This window comes from Oryza sativa, chromosome 4 (assembly GCF_034140825.1).
Source record: "Oryza sativa Japonica Group chromosome 4, ASM3414082v1".
Taxonomy (NCBI): Eukaryota; Viridiplantae; Streptophyta; class Magnoliopsida; order Poales; family Poaceae; genus Oryza; species Oryza sativa.
This window is the reverse complement of record NC_089038.1, coordinates 19,375,001-19,393,282: the sequence shown is the minus strand read 5'-3', so window position 1 is coordinate 19,393,282 and position 18,282 is coordinate 19,375,001. Positions and strand designations below refer to the sequence as shown.

At 40.3% G+C, this 18,282-nt stretch overlaps 1 protein-coding gene across 3 annotated transcripts; it reads right to left on the bottom strand.

The window, feature by feature from the left end:
• Positions 1 to 447: 447 nt before the first annotated feature.
• On the bottom strand, positions 448 to 17,893 carry LOC4335658 (uncharacterized). Of its 3 annotated transcripts, none has more exons than XM_066309618.1 (7): positions 17,447 to 17,624; positions 2,602 to 2,675; positions 2,085 to 2,209; positions 1,904 to 2,003; positions 1,269 to 1,304; positions 1,030 to 1,104; positions 448 to 931 (listed from the first exon to the last, which is right to left on the bottom strand). In XM_066309618.1, exons 3-7 carry the CDS (start codon positions 2,087 to 2,089, stop codon positions 836 to 838), a joined length of 312 nt encoding a protein of 103 aa, XP_066165715.1. In that variant the 5' UTR covers positions 2,090 to 2,209; positions 2,602 to 2,675; positions 17,447 to 17,624; the 3' UTR covers positions 448 to 835. The 3 variants fall into 3 exon arrangements, 2 of the variants coding, with proteins under 2 accessions (XP_066165715.1, XP_066165716.1); XM_066309619.1 differs by having other exon boundaries at positions 448 to 925; XR_010740800.1 differs by lacking the exons at positions 448 to 931; positions 1,030 to 1,104; positions 1,269 to 1,304 and having other exon boundaries at positions 2,602 to 2,680; positions 17,447 to 17,893.
• Between the last annotated feature and the right edge of the window lie 389 nt (positions 17,894 to 18,282).

The following is an 18,282-nucleotide window of genomic DNA, read 5'->3' as shown; positions in this document are numbered from 1 at the left end:
TTCTTCTTATTCTTATATTTTGAGAACATATGTAGTAGTTCTTTTTATTAGAGGATGTACCCTATAGTTACGGAGCTTTTGAGTCGATAAGATCGAGAAACGAAATATACTACTTGTGAGAGGTTTTGATACAGGTGAGGACGAATGTTCCTGGATAAAAAACACTACGGCATTGTTCGTTTAATTCCCTAATAGGGAGGGATTGAGAGAATAATTTCACACCACAATAGATATGGAATAAATCATCTCTAAGTTCTTCTTGGTCCCTTTTAAGGAAGGGATTAACCGAACAAGACCTACCTTGTTTCTTTCTTGTGACTATAGTGTACCCCTCCGTTCTAAAAAGAATCAAATCATAGCTATGAAATTGAACAAGCATAGCTAGGATTTGAGTTTTTTTTTTGGACGGAGGAGTACACTATTGCTAGGAATTATTAAGGCAGAACATTATTTAAAACCATGACACACATTATCAGTACTAATTTGCAGGCACGGACAGTCTTATTACAGAGCCCACGGGTACACATCGACCAATACCGATGCCGGTTTATTTGGTTTACAATTTTCCACCGAACATGAACTAGAACTAGTAGGAAGTAGGAGAAAAACACATTTTAAAATACAATGGTGTCACAGTACATTTGATTTGAATCTGGTGTGCTCCAGTTACGGCACAGTATCCTGGATATGAACGGCTACAGTAAAAAAAGATTAGCAAAGCGTAGTAGTAGTTTCCCAGCAACAGTAACTTACGACACTGTTAGTACCGGGGACAGTAGTAGCGACTAACGTTAGACAGACTCAGATTGCTGTGCAAAGATAATGTTATCTACGTTTACTGCAGAGGACCTGCGTCCCAGCAAGGCATGTTGAGGTCCAACGGCGTAGTCCGGCTCCGTTGCTCCTCCACAGCCTCCCCTCCTATCTGTTCCTGCTTACAAGCAGAGTAGCAAGTGAATGTTTGCAGGGTTTGCAGAAAGATTGGAGTGTTTGTGACTGACAGAAATAGTTACTGCATCCAGTGATCACCTTCTCCTGCCCAGATTCTATGGGAATCTCCATGGAGCCCCTCTCAACCTCAACAATCGCCGCTTTCCCCTGCACCTGCAAAGCATGCGTAGCATGGTCAATTTGTTCATGATTTCCAAATGGACATCAGGGATTCTGATTATTGCTGACATGCACCAGTTTTCACTTGTATGGACTACAAATCGAGCTAACTTACGTTTTACAAAACTTAGTTTTGGTACAGACTACTCAGTGCATACCTTTTTTTGTAATCTGGCACTTCTATCCACCACCACCTATGTCCGTACAAAGATATACTGTCAGATTTGAAGTGAATTTGGTTGCAGATCAAACCAAAATTCTCTCAAGGACACTGAAAGAGTAATGCAGCAAGTTGATACATCCACTGTTTGAGTACACAATGATGTATTGGGATAGCAAGTATTTTCTTCCATCAGGAATTCAGAATGGGCAATTAATATTGCCTCAAATTGATCGGTTTGAAATACTAGATTATTATCCTAAGGAACACACTAGTGTTTCTTCTAGATTGTAGTAATGAATCAGCATTAGATGAGAAAAGGAACATTTTGGACAAACCATTCTTACAAATTACCGTGTGACAGAGACTAACTTGTGAGTTGTGAATCACAGAAAGGACCAAACTGAACAATATTTTGGTATTTCTATCAAGTAAAATAGTGAGACAGCTAAGGAAGATCTTCCAAGGTACAATAGTAAGGTAAACACTTTCCTGGAAAAGAAATGGAATGTCTACGCAAAAATCTTTATGTGATGCACATAATCTAATAAGTTAAAATAAATGAAATATTCATGTTCTAAAGAGATACATGTTGTCTTCTTCTATTCTGTCTATTACTAAGGTGCCACATACCTTTCTTGCCCTTGTCCACCTTAGTTCATCTTCCAGTAATCTTTCAATTTGGCTAAGCTGGTCCATGTTCAATGTGGATATGTCTGTTTCATCAATAGATCTGCAATTTTCTCATATTTAGTCAACTGTTTGAAAATATTTTTGGTTGAAGTTGTTACTTGCAGAGGCACTTGTCAGATACCGCATGTCATCATCGTTCGACCCTTTATCTGTTGTTTCCTTGGGAACATGAAAATCCTTGCCCTTGGTATGGTAAAATAATTATCATCAGCACCGGCAGGAAAATTTTCACCAATGAGTGTCTCTCTGCAAGTGTACAATATATAATTAACTTATCGGACAAAGCCACTAAAATCACAACATGATTCAATTTTTTTATACAAATACATGGGTCAAGTGTCAAATTTGTAACTAGCCACACTTCTTTTAATTAGTTGAAATTTCTGCCAGCACCTGTTAGCCATACTTTGTAAAATGTTTTACACAGTAAAAATGAGTCTTTTTGTCTCAGGTAGTGATGTTTCTACTCTGAAAAAAAAGGTAAATATGATATAACCATAGAATGATTGAACTACTATTAAAAATAAATTCATGGCACAGGATCAGAGAAATTATATATCCGTTTATCCCGATTAAAATGCGAACAAAGGCACTTCTTATATAGTGTTTTATTTCTGTTGCTATTATCCGCATTTTACCTTTTCCGGAGTGCGCCTGCCATGTACTCCCTTTTGTGCTGTTAGAGAATTCTCATAACGTTCCACAATGTTTTCTATACTGCAAAAAAGTTGCTAAGTCAGTGATATAAATTTATAAAGAAAATGAGTGGACAATCACAGGCTAAAGAAAAAGGAGGCATAAAAGTGGATGCTATTTTTTCTCACAAATACGGAAAAGATTTATGTATCATGGTATTAAGAGAAAAATGCAAATGAAGTTCATGACAACCCATGACCTGTGTGCAAAAAGGCCACCCATCAGTATCTGTAGATTACAACTTGTAATTCTCATATAACAATTTCATGACCGATGTATTATTGATCACCACAATGCTTGGGTCAAGCCCTTGCATCCTAAGAGCTACCTGAAAGTTGTGGATCCAATGACATATTTGACACCGGATGGGCTTACAAATGCGTTGATATAGTGTTGTGGAAATGGATTCAACCCATTCTATGTCAGTTCATTTGTCTTCCGGAAACAAGATAGTACTTGTCATCCTTCTACTAAAAGTGGATCCAAGCTTGAAGAACATTGACATTGCTTTTAATGTTGTTCTTTGTTGCCTGAACTATGATTTCTTAGTGTTGCGCTAGTACCAAATCCATTTCACTCATAGAGTTTGCACTAAAATTTCCAGATTGCAAAGTTGGTGAGCACATTAGACCAAGCTATCCAACAATGCTTTGCCGTGGCATGGCCATGACCTCTAAAAGGAACCCTCTTATGGTTTTTGTTAATTTCCTTGATAGTCCATTTAGTGGGCTCCATGGTGATTAGTAGTAAACTGTTATTTAAGTTAGGACTGGCTTAGTTGGCATAATTTTTTCGGATCACAATGACGAAAGCTAGACAGGAGAAGAAAAAACTAAGGGCAAAGCATGCTATGATCGGTTAGTTAAAAAGATTAGAGGGAAAAACTAGCGATAAATATAATTTTTCGTTTCGCACGAAAGGAAAGGATAAAATCAATGACCATGTTTGTCACTCTACATGTGAAAGATCATCGAAGCCATACCACATTCATGAATACATTGAAAAGTGAAAGTTAGTTAACTTAATACTAGCAATTTTTACCTTACATACCAGTAATTTGAACATAAAAAACTAAAGATAATATATTTGAACCAAGTTATTCATCATTGGACTATGGTTAAACTAGGGTACCATGAACCAAGGACTGACTAGTTCATCAGAACAACTTCGATTTTCTAATTTGGTTTCAATGGTTTGAGGTGCTCTCATTTTCAGCTCAACAATCTTCTCATGACCTTATCGATGACTAGGTGTAAATTTCCCTTCATTTTTTTTGTATGCCCATAGGTAGTCCTAAATATTTATAAGAAAATCGGCCAATCATTTTCTTGCCTTGTGCTTAGTGATGGTGCTATCCATTGGATTGCTATTGAGTATTTAGCTTTTACCTGACACATCTATTGCACAATTCTTTGGAGTTAGGAGCTGGATGGAACATATAACTGAATCAACTTACTTACTAGGATGTTAAGGAAATTTATGTTTAGGGATAACAAAATAGGACTTCATACTCCGTTACATGTCAGGGAATTCCTCTATTAGGGGTTGGAGATTGGCCATCTATTCCCTGTTCCATTGTGGTCGGGGTGCTCCCCCACTCTCTGTCCCCATTCCCCACAGGAGGCCCAAACAAAACTTACAAGAAGGCCCAACACATGTATAGCCACGTGCTGGTGCTTATTGGATCTCTAATCCCTTCTCCCTTTTCCTTTCCATTCTACCCAGCCGCCCCGTCCTACTCCTTTTTCTTGTCCTAAATCTCATGCGATTCATGCCGTCCCATGGCAAGCTCGATGCCGCATGAATGGATAGCCTACCTTCCTGTGGGACTCAAATGGCTAGCGATCCGTTCATGTGGCTGCTTGGACAATACTTTCTTTCTTGCTTGACTTGCCGCTAGCATCATGTGATTCTTGGTTCTAGTAATACACACAAGCAATAGTGGCACATGATTTTGCCTAGAAGCATTTGTTGTAGGTTTACAATACTTCTTTCCTACTCAACTAGCTCAAGCGTATGTGTATTTAGGTTGTGGCTCTTATTGCCTGGTGAATGTGCGGACTTGTAACACCTCACATCGGAGCTCCTCAGTGATAATTGTTAGCTTGTCATTGCTGCAATGTATTTGCTCCACTGAACATTTATAGTAGTTTACTTGGCCAATGCCCCACCAAGATTCGAAGGATTTACTTAGTTTGATATAGCTTTAAGCAAGTTGGATTGATGAGAAGGGCTATTCTAGGAATAATGTTTAGTACGGAGAAGAGCCTTTCTTGCAATGCTTCTTGAAGAACGTGTTTTGGATGTGATTACAAGTATCAATATTTGTGGCGACAAGGGGTCCGCTAGTGGACTCCTTGTTCATGCCAGATATCATCCCCAAGCATCCCATCCATGAGAAATGACCATTGAAATGATTTGAATGTTTGAACTTACTGAATTTGAAAAAGAAGAAATGAAAATTTTACCGCTATGTAGCTTCTTCATTGTTTGGCGTACTAACTCGAAGTTGTAATGTGTGAAGCGGTCTTTCATAAAGGCACTCTAGTTCTTGGCAACCAACTTCATAGTAGTGCATGTTGAAGTGCCAAGATATTCGAGAACAACTTGGAGAAGATGAGGAGCAAGTTTATTATCCAATAATACCATAAAGTAGTAGCATTGGTTTTCATAAGAATCAATGGGATGAATGTCCGATTCGACTTCTTGAAGCTAGTTACGTCCATTCATAAATGTCGGTTGGTTGTTGTCAGGATATCTTTCGTTTTCCATCATTGGTGATAGAAGAGACTCGAGAAACCATCGGATCCTTGTCTTCTCTTCTCGTATTGCCTTAGTTTCTACCCGAACATCTTTCTCCGAGGACTTGGCCTCTAGCTCTGCGTACTTGCCATTTTTGCCTCAATCAAGTTTAAATTCAAGGAGTTGGATTAGTCTTGTGGAGAACCAATTCAAGGAGTTGGATTAGTCTTGTGGAGAACCAAATAAGGCTTGTAGACTAATGTGCCAACAAGGCCTTTTCTTCTTGCGACCATATGGTTGGATATCATCTAAGAGTTGTTGGATGAAGGTGTGTCAATTGCTGTGAGTTGTGTGGTAATAAAAGAAACTAGTGTTTGCATCACCTTTTTTGATCAAAGCAATCCTCACTTGTTGTTAGGCTATTGTAATTCCATTTTGAACTCCCATATCCAATCACTCTAGCAATGAGAATTTCCATTTCTTGACGAGGATGCCTGTCTGTGGCAAAACCTTGCTAACTATGGATATTTATGTATTTAATTTCTTGTTAGTTCAACTCTAAAAGGGCACTACGCATGAGATGGTTATGGCTTCAAAAAACTGATTTTGCTAGGCCTTGGGCCGGTTTGTCTATTCATGTGCCTCAGAATGTCCATTCTCTTTTTAATGTCGTTGTCAAAACTATGGTTGGAAATGGAGAAAATACCAAGTTTTGAAGTGATAGGTGGCTACATGGTAAAACAGTAGCAGAGCTAGCCTCTAATCCCTTTGCCTTGATCTTCAAGAGGGCAAGGAAGCAACATACTGTGGTGCAGGCTTTGGAAAACAGAAGATGGGTGGCTGACATACATGGGGGACTATCTGTTCAGGTCCTTTATGAGTACTTGACCATTTGGACTTTGGTAGACGAGGTGGTTCTGCTACAAGATGTACAAGACCAGCATGTTTGGAAGCTAACCGCTGATGGGATGCATACTTGTAAATCTACCTATGAAACTTATTTCCTGGGATCGATCAAGTTTGCTCCTTGCAAATGCATTTGGAAGAGTTGGGCTCCTCTTCGCTATAAGTTCTTCCTCTGGTTGGCCGTCAATAATAGATGTTGGACAGCCGACAGGCTTGCAAAGCGCGGACTGCAGCACCCCGCGGCCTATCCCCTTTGTGATCAAAGTGAATAATCCATCCAACACATTTTGATCTCTTGTGTCTTTTCCCGCTAAGTGTGGACAGCTCTGTTCTTGAAGCTAGGGATCTCTGGTATAGTGCCTCAACCTTCAACCATCGTTTTTTGAGGTAGTGGAGCCAATCTACAAAATATCGGCCAAAGGATGTGCGAAAAGGACTCAACTCCTTGATTATCTTAGTGGCTTGGGAGATTTGGAAGCATTGCAATAACTATGTTTTCAATGGCACTAGTCCTAATGTTGTGACGATCTTGCAGGTGGTAGAGAATGAGGGTAATCTTTGGTGTTTAGCGGGGGGCGTCTGCCCTCCAAAAGTTTCTTAGTAGTTCGACAAACCTATGCACCTAATTGGCCGGGGTTGGCCGGGGTGTGGGTGTGTATGAGGGATTTGGTCTCTCCTACTTTGTATTTTTTTCCTTTATTTTTTCCTCTTAATAAAATGAAATGCAATTCTCTTGCGTTTTCGAGAAAAACAATGCCCTCGTAGTTCGATGCAAATGTCTATCTCGGCTGTGAAAATGATTGGCAATCAAGCATTGGTCCAGCTAAGGTTTTTTACTATTTTGCACTAGAAATATTCTATGTGAAACCTTTGTTTGCCCTTTGCTGAGTAGGATGTTTCTAGGTATATTGTCAAAGACCATAGGAGAGAGGGTGCGAAAGAGGAAGTTATTGGGAAAACATGTTTTCCCATGCTAAGTAGGGGAAAGCATGTTAAATCACACAAAGATGTGCCTTTCTCTATCTTTCAACCAAGTGATATTGCACCTGTTGGGATTGAGTTCCTTTAGCTCTAGATCATCCAAAATGTGACGAAATAGACCCATCATGTGCCTATCGGAACAATAGTTATTATTATTATTATTATTCTAATCTTGATAGATCAAGGTTATGTCGCCCACCAACATCCAAGGGTCAGTGGTAAATTTGATGTCTCGGATCTCATTGAACAAACAGATTTTATCCACGTCATCCCGTGGATCACAATTGATGGTAGTCCAATAGCTAGCTCCATATGAGAATGAGAGCTTCATTGTGAGATAATTTCCCATGGAAGATGACCTTGGATGTCACTAATGTAGAATACCCCTAGTATTGGAGCATGTGAGGTAGTAGAGGCCATCATCTAGTTCATTTTCCTAGTGGCTAATGACCAAACACTTAGTTCCATTGACCACTGTGCAGATATCATCTCATTTTACCAAACATGCAGAGCTCCCTCATATTTACTCTTCGTGAAACTAATGTTCATAACCACACATCGGCTAACAAAGCCTCTTCAAGTAGGTGCGGGTGTGACAAAAACCTTATTATGCTCCTTAACCTAAGGATCTAAAGGAAGGACGAGATGACGCCCTAGGTGATTGCTTTGTATGTTGTTTAGTTAATGTTTCTTGGCATCCACTTGGCATCCACTAGACCATTGCTTCCCCCTACATAGTTAGTCGCCCAACTAGTGGGACCTCAATGAAAGACTCCCAACATGAGCATCGAACATATGTTTTTGTAGACTCCCAAGTTAAGGAAAAAGTACTGAACTAAGCAACGTGTCAACACGGCAAGCTTCCTTGTCTAGATCTATTGATGAAGGAACATCCTTACCATGCTTGCTAGACATTGCAACGTGTCAACATGGGAGCCTTTATTGTCTAGACCTATAAATGAGGACATCCCTACCTTGCTTACAATCGCCTATAGTTCAACTATTCTAAGTTGAATATATTATACAAATACGACTCAGACAAACTCATGCGTATCAATTGAGCTATTAGGTAAATTCATTATTAGGCTTCCATAAACATGATTTGCAAAATATAATGAAATGTTACTTGATGCTATTATGCTTAGGAACGAAAGGTAGGAACACAAAAAAACAATGATGAAAGTATTACTTCGCTAGTACGGCCTCCTATATAGCCACAACAAAAAAGAAGCATGACTTTTACTCTAGAAGTCTGCCTTGGGTCCTATTTAATTGATTGAAAACCCTCTTCATGCATTTTCCAGTAGATCCCTGTCCACCTCTAAGCCGGTTACAATGAATGAAACAATATCGAAAATATTCTTGGGAACGAGGGAAAAATGCGCAATACACCACCTCGTAGCTATTCTTCTCCTATGAATAAGTAGTCAACCCTTAAGGGTTCTCGGGTTTTGTTCACTTCAAATTAGCATCTACGTCCCTACTTTACCGTGTAAATATACATATTGCCTAGACTTTCCGTTTCCCATCTTTGACTTCTCCATGTCGATGCACGTGTCGACTAGACTTTCCATTTCTTAGTTTTGGAAATCCACCAAGTTTGTGTTCAGATTAAACTTCCTCTTATATTCACAAATTTCGGCTAGCCTTCATCTAGCTCTTGCTTTTTTTGATTGCTTGTAGGACTAAAGTTGACCATGTGCCGTTAAGATCAACGACCTGCTAGAGTGGTTATGTCAACACTAAGGTTCAAAATATCATGCATGCGTAGTTGGCTCATTGACATTTCTTTATATAACTGAGAAAATCATACATTTGGTCCCTCAACTATGGCCTTAGTCCGATTTTGATTCCTCAAGAATGAAACTATCTACTTATTGGTCCTTCAACTCTTAAAACCGTCCACATTTCATCCTTGAGTTCAAACCTAAGTGGTTTTCGATGATGAGTCCCATGCATGGAGTACATATGGGCAAATAGGTAATGACATGAAACACCAATCGATATTAAACAATAAAATAAAGAGAGAAGAAGAAAATATTGCAACCCAATTGTCAACATTGCTTCCTTTCCCCCTTCATATCTCTCTTGATCTTATATATTATTTAAAACCACATCACTCAAAACCACCCAAGTTTAAGCCTAGGGATGAAATATAGACCGTCCCAAGAGTTGAGGACCATTAGTAAGTTGTTTTGTAGTTGAAGGACCCAAATCGAACCAAGGTCATAGTTGAAAGACGAAATGTGGACTTTTTTCCTTCATAATTGAAAAGTTATCTCCTCTCATTGAAATATCGGGACACTGAGAATCATCATCTACCATCCAATGACTCATCTAAGGAGAGGAAATCTAGGTTTCTAGAGCTTTTTTCTTGCAAAATAAAAAGAAAATATGTTGTGTTTGGGCCCTTTTTCACGTTGTAGCTTGTCATTTTTATCATCATAGTCATGCTTCCCACTGCGCGCAAATATGACGATTGTATGCCAACAAACTTCAACCACACCATCATGACAAGTATCCCTAGGAGCTTTTCTCTACCAAAAGGTGTCGATCTGGTCTACCACTGATGGTGAGATCTCCCTTGTCCAAGAAGGGGTGTTCAAGAAGTGACTAGAGTGAGTGTCACAATTGTCGTAGTCATAGGACAATATCCCACCATGTCCACATTCGTTGCTCAATGGTGCAAACTTCTGGGAAGCCATCGACTATTGTGCTTGGTCCTCAACCATGGTTCATCAAATGCTAACATTATAATAAACAAAACATCTTGCTCCTACTAGATGTATCTTCAACCTACTTAGAAATAGACACGGCCTTTTCCTGAGCAATTGTGTATGCATCCAACATGCAAACAATACTAGCTGGATCTTCAGCCTACTCATAAATGAACCGAGTCTTATGCTTTGGCGCTTGTGCATAGATCTATGAACAAGCAATCATCTAAAACCTCAACATAATAAAATGCCAAGGTTTCTAGGTCAATTGACTTGACCTTAAAATAACATTCAAGAATCAGATTTGCCGTGCGTAAAATCAGGATCTTTCAAGATGTAGATGGATGAGGTGTCACAAGATCAGACCTAGCCTAGTCCATGGCTTGAGGGAAAGCTTGAAATCTAGGCATAGTGGAGGCTATTGTGAAGGGAGAAGTCCAAAAGCTATGGGTCTAGACACGAACGAGGAAGTTCTAGTGGAGTGAAATGAGCATCTTGGTAGAGAGATCTGCCCCCATTCAGTTCTTAGTGCAACCTCCACCACATCTACAATCATTGATGAACGTAAGACAAAGGCAGTAGCAACCAGAAAAGTATGGAGTGCAACATTTGTTGAGCGCATCTAGATGGACACGCACATCATTACTCATCTAGAACAAGGGGATGTCAGGTTGCAACACAAAATAACATTTCACATGGGAACTAGTTTGTGAAAAGCTATTAAGAAGTTTGCCCCTACCTTCTAGTGGACCTAGAGAGCGAGGGGAGGGGCAAACTATTGGAGGTGGTAATGGAGATTGAGATTTAGGCATCCCTCGTGGTGGTGTCCAACATGCACTAAGCGTGTGACTCAGCGGCCACCTAGACAGGGTGCCACAATGGCCTTCTGGTATTGTGCCATGAAGGCAAGCAACTACTCTTAGGCCCCGATGGTGTCTTTTGCATGAGCTAATAAAAAAAATCCCCCTGAATGAAGATGTGGAAACCCTGGATCATGCAAAGGCGGTGCGAAATAACCCTAACGATGTTAAATAGTGGAGGTAGAAATGTAGGCAATCTTCCAATACATGGATGGACTCTCCACTTTCAAACTACATGGATATGATCGATAGAGAAGCAGTTGAAGCAGAGACAGTCAAAGGTCCTTAGTGAGTGATACAAGAGGTGGGTGTGCAAGGTTACGCTAGTGCACCTAGATTTCTCCATGTCAACCCTTTGATGAATCCACCTACGTGGCGAAGACCTCCACACTATAGCAACAGTCAAATGATCTAGAAGTGACATCTAAATGAGCTAGAGGACAAGGCCTTTGAACCATGTTAGTCATAGGAAATATCAGAGGAAGCAAAGGTTATGGCGACTATGATGTCTGGGTATGTCAACATATGGCAACAAGACAAGTGACTAGGATTGCAGAGTTCCATCCACAAAGTAGACAACCTTGTCTTTGTTATGGGTTAATAGCATAGCAACCGACTAAATCATCCCTCTAGATCGATGATTCCCACCAGCAACGCTCGTTGGTTGTTCTTTGGAAGAACCACTGCATGAATTCCATCCTAGAGGGCAAGGGAAACCATAATATGATGTATGGTGTGGAAGAAAGGTGAGAAAAACCACCGGCGAAAGGGAGTGGGTGATAGGAGCAGTGGTTGCCAAAGCAAATTAGTGGCATGACTAAGAGAGGTGAAGGGCGTTAGTCACTGGCACAAGAGAAGGGGGCCTAGGATGGGAAGATTCATCAAAATCTACCTTAGAAGAACCACAAAGTTGGATTGTAAAAAAATATATAATCCAAATTAAGCTTACAAATATCCCCAAAATGCAAAAGATAACTTTATAGTATACCAAGTATCAACAAAAGGCAGAAAATAAGAACAAAGATCCCTGTAAAATTCCACATAAAAAGGTTGGGAACATATTGAGCTTTAAGTTTGCTTCTACTTTCATCTTCATTAAAGCCACATATTATGGCCATATTATGAACAAAGTATGTCTTCAAAACTCTTGCATAGTTATCAAGGGGTTACGCCACTGTGAAATCAAGATATTGGTTTAATCTATGTGATGAACAATTATCAAAGGTAAGTGTTTATTGAAAACATGGTGAATAGTGTTTTCGGTCGGCGAAATGCAGTCGGCACTGCGTGGTCGGTCAGACCAGTCAGGTGCCACCAGACAGACTGGAGGTGTCCGATGGTCAGACCGGCAGACTCCGGGTTGGAGTCGGTTTTAGATTGTCTTCGTGAAATTTCTCGATTGCTTCATGTTTATAACTTCTAGATGGTTTCTATTCTTATGTGATACTGTGTGCTGATGTGAGTGAAGTTGTTCCAGCTTAACTTGTACTCGGATATGGGAGTTCCTTTGTTGTTCATGTGCAAGTGTTGCTTGAGGCCATAAGAGTATAGACGGCGATGGATTGGGACTAGGCTTGAGAGAAGTTGAGTTCCACACGGTCAAGGATATCATGCAGGATGCTAAGGCTAGAGAACAATGCACGTGGAGGTGAAGGTTTTCATATGGCATACACATGGTGTTGTGTGCGTATGGAAAGATGAGTCAAATTTGGATTGGAGTCGAAGTTTGGAAAGATTGGAGTGAGGAATTGTATGAGGATGTTGTTTCCCTAGTTTGTATAAATAGATGAGGGATTGAGACTAGAAGATATCGATTTTTTGGGAGAGAAAAGTTAGGGTTTGCTTCGAAGATTCAATCCTAGTTCGTGAGTTGAGAGTGGAGTGCTTTAGATGCTCTTTTAAACACATATTGATACAATAAAGTTGATCTACTTTCAAGAGTTTCATCAGTTTGTGTTTTTCTGGATCTTGACGATCTAACCGGATTACAATGGGCAATTAGACAGGCGGCGGCGCCAAGTAGGCAAGGAGATCGATGGGTGGTCACACCGATGGCGAAGCGGCGGTCCAACCAGTGGCAAGGCAGCGGTTAGACCAGTGGCGGACAAGCAGTCAGACCGGCAGCTATACTGCGGTCAAACTGGAGATAATCTGACGGTCAGACCGGAGTTAATCTGACGGTCAAACCGAGCTACAAGGCAACTTCATCAAGTTAGAAGGTAACTTTTATTTCCGCTAAACGTTTTTTGTTTTTGGTGTTCCTACCATTCACCTCCCCCCTCTAGTAGGCTTGGTTCTTGTGTTCGATCCTTCACATAGTAGAGTAGGAGGCAACTCCTTGGTAGTTGGGGAGGAAGACCCTTACTTGTATCATGCCAACTATGTGGAGAACACCGCAATCCCGTCCCCCTCGCCCCCCCCAACCCCGCACACTAAATTGCATGTGAACTAAAGATGCAAAGGTAAACATACAATTGCAGGAGTAAGGACCCTTCACTCACCATAAATACTAGTGTCTAGGTTAGATAGGATGGTGGGACCAACGCCTAACTTCATGAACATGATCAAGGCTTATGGTAGTATGACTTATTTTTTTCATCCTTGTGAAAAGTCAAATTATAAATTAATCCACGTGTATATTGAAAACATGTGAAGATGCCATTTACTCTACATTTTAAGCCATTGTCCAAATATGATGTGGAAACTATTATATCTCGTTTGATAAATCAAAATAAATTTAGACAACTATTATCCGCTGATTGCTACTCTCACACGTTCCTTCTGACATCCTAGCCAATGGAAAAAGGTATGAACATCGAAACTAACATATGGATATGAGACAATAATTTATTTTAGTCCCACATTGCCACCTTGAGAGAGGTAGACACAAAGATATGGATGCAAGACACACACATACTTACGCCCCTAGAAATAAACCAACATGTAGGGAAAATAGTATAAGTAGGGTTTATGCATGTGTGTGATCTATTGCATGTAGTATTTGGCCTAAGATTTTTGAGACATGGAGCATTAAACAACTTTGATGTAATAAAATCACAAGGAATATAGTTAGCCAAACACCAAAGTTTCTATATGCAATTGCACCAACAAATTACCATAATTCAATCAACTCCGAAAGGGAGATTCAAGTCACAAAGTACTAATAAATTTTGCAACAAATTGTTTTCCCTACTCTTCACTACTCACACTTTAGGCCTTATTTGGATATACTAAAATGTTGGCCCATTGCATGCGCATCTTCACTTCTCCTTCTTTAGGCCTTATTTGGATTGGCTAAAATCATGGTCGTCCATGAGCATGTAACCAATATTATAGTTTAATACTTGGCCACTACATATGCACAAGAAGGGATAGAAGCCCCATCGAAATAAAACCTTATTAGGGTAAATTACCAGTGGTCTGACCGTCGAGAGCTCTAATAGCGGTCTAACCATTAGCCTCGGGATGAAGGGGTTTTTGGTCCCCAATGGCTAGATTTGGTTGGATGGGTACGGATAATTCGCCCCTATTGTACGTACCAAGGGAACTCTAACACTCTTAAGCACTTAGCTTCCATTTGAGAGGTGAGAATTAGTTGAGCCAAACCAAATACATTGTATCATATTAAGCAAGTGTGGCAATTGATCAACATTAAGAAAGCGCCATCCACTTCTAACTCTAGTAGGTTGTTGCCTCATAAATGGCTAGGAGTTGTGCCTGTAATTTCTTTAAGAAGGCTATGGAAAACCCTGAGGCTTTGATTATGAAGGTTTTGAGCCCACCTACCTAAAATTAAGGGAAGATCAATCTCTAGTGATCAAGGCCCACAAAGCTCAATTTTAGAGCTAGTACTAGACCAAATTCATCTTGTGCCGGAGATCTAGTGGTTTGGTAGAATGGTCAAGCGAAGCTTACCCCCATAAGTCAGAAATCAACAAATTTTCGAACCTAAATGCATCGGATGTCTATCTTGCGCTCATTATTTTCAACATTAATTTATGCAATTTACATTCCTATAATTGAATTGTGTACACATCATCACATGTTTGCAAAATTGACCTAAACTTAGGTTGTTGGTGCACTAGAAGAGACCTAGGCATTGGATCTTTCATGGAAAACAAATGTAATTTTAATCCCACATAAAATTATTTTGGCCAAATGAGTTTTCAAAAACCTCCTATATATTCAACAATGGGCGATAAATGAAGGATGGTTCCACTCACTTGCTTTGTAGGACTGATGTGGGCGCTTTGGATTAACGGGGGTGTGCATATGATAAAAATATATGAACTATAGGTAAATAATATAAATACCCCCCCCCCCCGGGCCGCCCTCCAATGTAGCTCTACCCCTATATTCAACAAAAGGGACACTTCGAACTTTGGGTGACATCCATTAGGTGAGAGACCAAAAGTGAAGAATTATAAGGTCCAAGTGATATTCGTAGGAGGTACACATATTTTATAGTAGTATTTATTAGTACAAGCTAAAAACTTGGTATATATGAAATTTTCTCTAACTTATAGATACATGTCCCTTGCATAGTCAGTACGTATAGCACCAGCGTGTTTTCATTATGTTTTGTATATATTGTAAACGATTTATACTATCGCAAATGGTTATTTTATTTCGCAAGATCTCTAAATGATCTACTACATGTAGTAATTCACTCCCAACCACTTAGAGAATCAATAATCGAAGACATTTAATTTATACAGACTACTCAACTGCTAATTTGTCTAAATATATAATGGTCTGGAAGTCACTAATTATAGTTTCTAATTATAAAACACAAGAAGACAACTTAATTACAGATTGACTACATCAATATCAATCCAAAGGATACTATCTGGTGTTGATCTTGGAAAGTTCCACTAAACTGAATATTTACATCTCATATGGCAGCAAATACTAAATATAAAAAATCACTCCAAACTGTAAATCATCCACAAAATGCACATCAAATCATAGATAGGTCATCTTGCCTCAACTGGATATTCCCTGTCCTCAATAGTACTACCACTATATATAAGCACTACCCCTAATTCCATTACCCGTATTATATATGCATACAAACACATTATTGTATCACAAATATTTTGACTATTGTATGTGGGTTTACATTCTGAACTGGAATAAACTGGTACTAGGTCACTCGACAAACATCTGTAAACAAATTCTTTCTGGAGGTTACTTTTAACAAAATTTCGGCCCTTAGCTCTCTAGCTATATTCCCGGTTAGCATCCATGTGTATTATACACATGTGTGCAAGCGACTTTTTCTTTTTGAGAACTGTGCAATCGAAATTCAAAATATAATATATATATATATATATATATATATATATATATATATATATATATATATATATATATATATATATATATATATATGATGTGTATGTGTGTGTGTGTCGACAGTGTTAATGAAAGAACGGATTTGCATATCATCTAGAAACAATTCTGTTCCTACATAAAGAGATATCCAACGGAAGTTATTAAAAGTCCAAGGTCAGATCATTTCAACGGGTGGTAATTAAACTGGTAAATGAGCTACTTGGATTTTGGGTTCTATTGTATTGGATGGTAGGATAAATTAAACCATAATAATACTACTATGAAACAAGCACTTGTTTCTTCCTAACTTATATCGGCGATTCTATGTTTCTCTGAAAATAAGCATTAATTTCAGCAAGTTCGTCATTGAACTGAAACTCTGAAAGCAGAAGACAATTAACACGAGAACATTGACCCAGCTCACCACACAAAAGGCACAAATTAAAGCGCTCGACTACTCCAGATCAAGAACTGAAGAAGAAGAAAAATAACAGCATCACTTACTGCAACTCTGCAAGCAGCCAGATACAAGAAAGCATTTTGCCCGGCCGGAGCGCTCTAAGGCCAGTCACAATGGGGGTTTCACTGGTGTGTCATGCACATTTAATAGGGGTAAGACTGAATAAAAAATGATTATTTGCATGAAATGGGGATGAGAGAGAAGGAAAGAGTTTCATCCTGGTGAAACTCGTCAGCGTCGTTTCCAAGTCCTCGGTAACAGAGTGAAACCCCCGTTGAGGCCGATTCGTTTCATTCACCGGATCTCTTGCGTCCGCCTCCGCCGTGCGACCTCTGCATTCTCCCGCGCCGCGCCGGATTTTGGGTACAAATGATCCCAGCAACTTGTATCAATTAAATGCTTTGCTTAGTCTTGGAAACGTCAAAGTGAAACCCCTCCACTGTGGGGATTGTTTCATAAAAGATTTCATTTGAGAGAAGATGGTATAATATTTTGGGTAGCCGTGCAATGACACTAGCCATTGTGACTGGCCTAATGGAGCGTGAAAATAAAAATAAAAAAATTGAAAAAAAATGAGCGGAACATGATTTTTTTTAAAAAAAACACACTAAAGAGGCTAGGCGTGCAGCTAGCCTTGGAATAGTCAAAATCGAACCGAGTAATATAATACCCAACGATATTTGAATATACCAGTCAAAATGACAAAATCGAGCTAAGGTAGCCAGTACTACTATACACTTCAGCAAGAGTTGAGCAGATTCAACTTCAAGGGGAAAGAGCGTACGTGGCGGGCGCGGCGAAATGGTGGAGGCGGTCGTCGTCGGAGCAGGAGAGGACGACGAAGCCGACGTGGGCGTCGCAGAGCACGGCGAGCTCCTCCGCCTTCTTCTCCAGCCCGGCGAGCCTCTTCCGGAAGCAGATCCCGCGCCGCACCCGGTCCTCGATCCGCCGCAGCACCACCCGCCCCCGCCTCCCCATCCCGACCTCCCAATCCGACGCGCCGGAGCCCGGAGAGGCGCCCCCTTATGTAGGCGGAGAGACGAGGCAACCACGGGCGGCGGCCATCGCCGTCGCTTTGCCGGATTCCCGCGGCCCCGCCGCCTCCCCACCGGCGGGGCGGGTCGGAGAAGAAGATTCTTTTTCTTTTTCTTTTTTTTTGGTTTGGGAAGAAGGGAAGAAGATTCTAGAAGCAAGATCGTCTCGGTTCGAGTTGAGTTGGGAGGATGAGCTCGCGGGCCCTCGAGTTCCGATTGGCTTCCTACTTGGGAAAAGACGTGGGGCCCACGAGGCAGAGAGGGAGACCGTGTTGAGAAGTGACGTGTGTCGCATGCACTTGCAGCTTCCAAGCAGCGGCGCTGCACTGCACGGCGGCGCCCATAGGAATGATACTGTACAGTGTACACACACCTACCCCTCTATAGAAAAAAATCAACCCAGAAGGATGTTCCCTCTTAGGATAATCCACATTCATTGTTGTAGCAGGGATAATCTAGATTTATTGTTCTAGAAGGAATCACATCCCCTTCTAGTTTAAGTATTTTTTGGACGGAGGAAATACAATCCAGAAGTATTTGTTCGTTTCCTATTTTCTCAACTCATCTTTCATTCTTTCTTATTTTT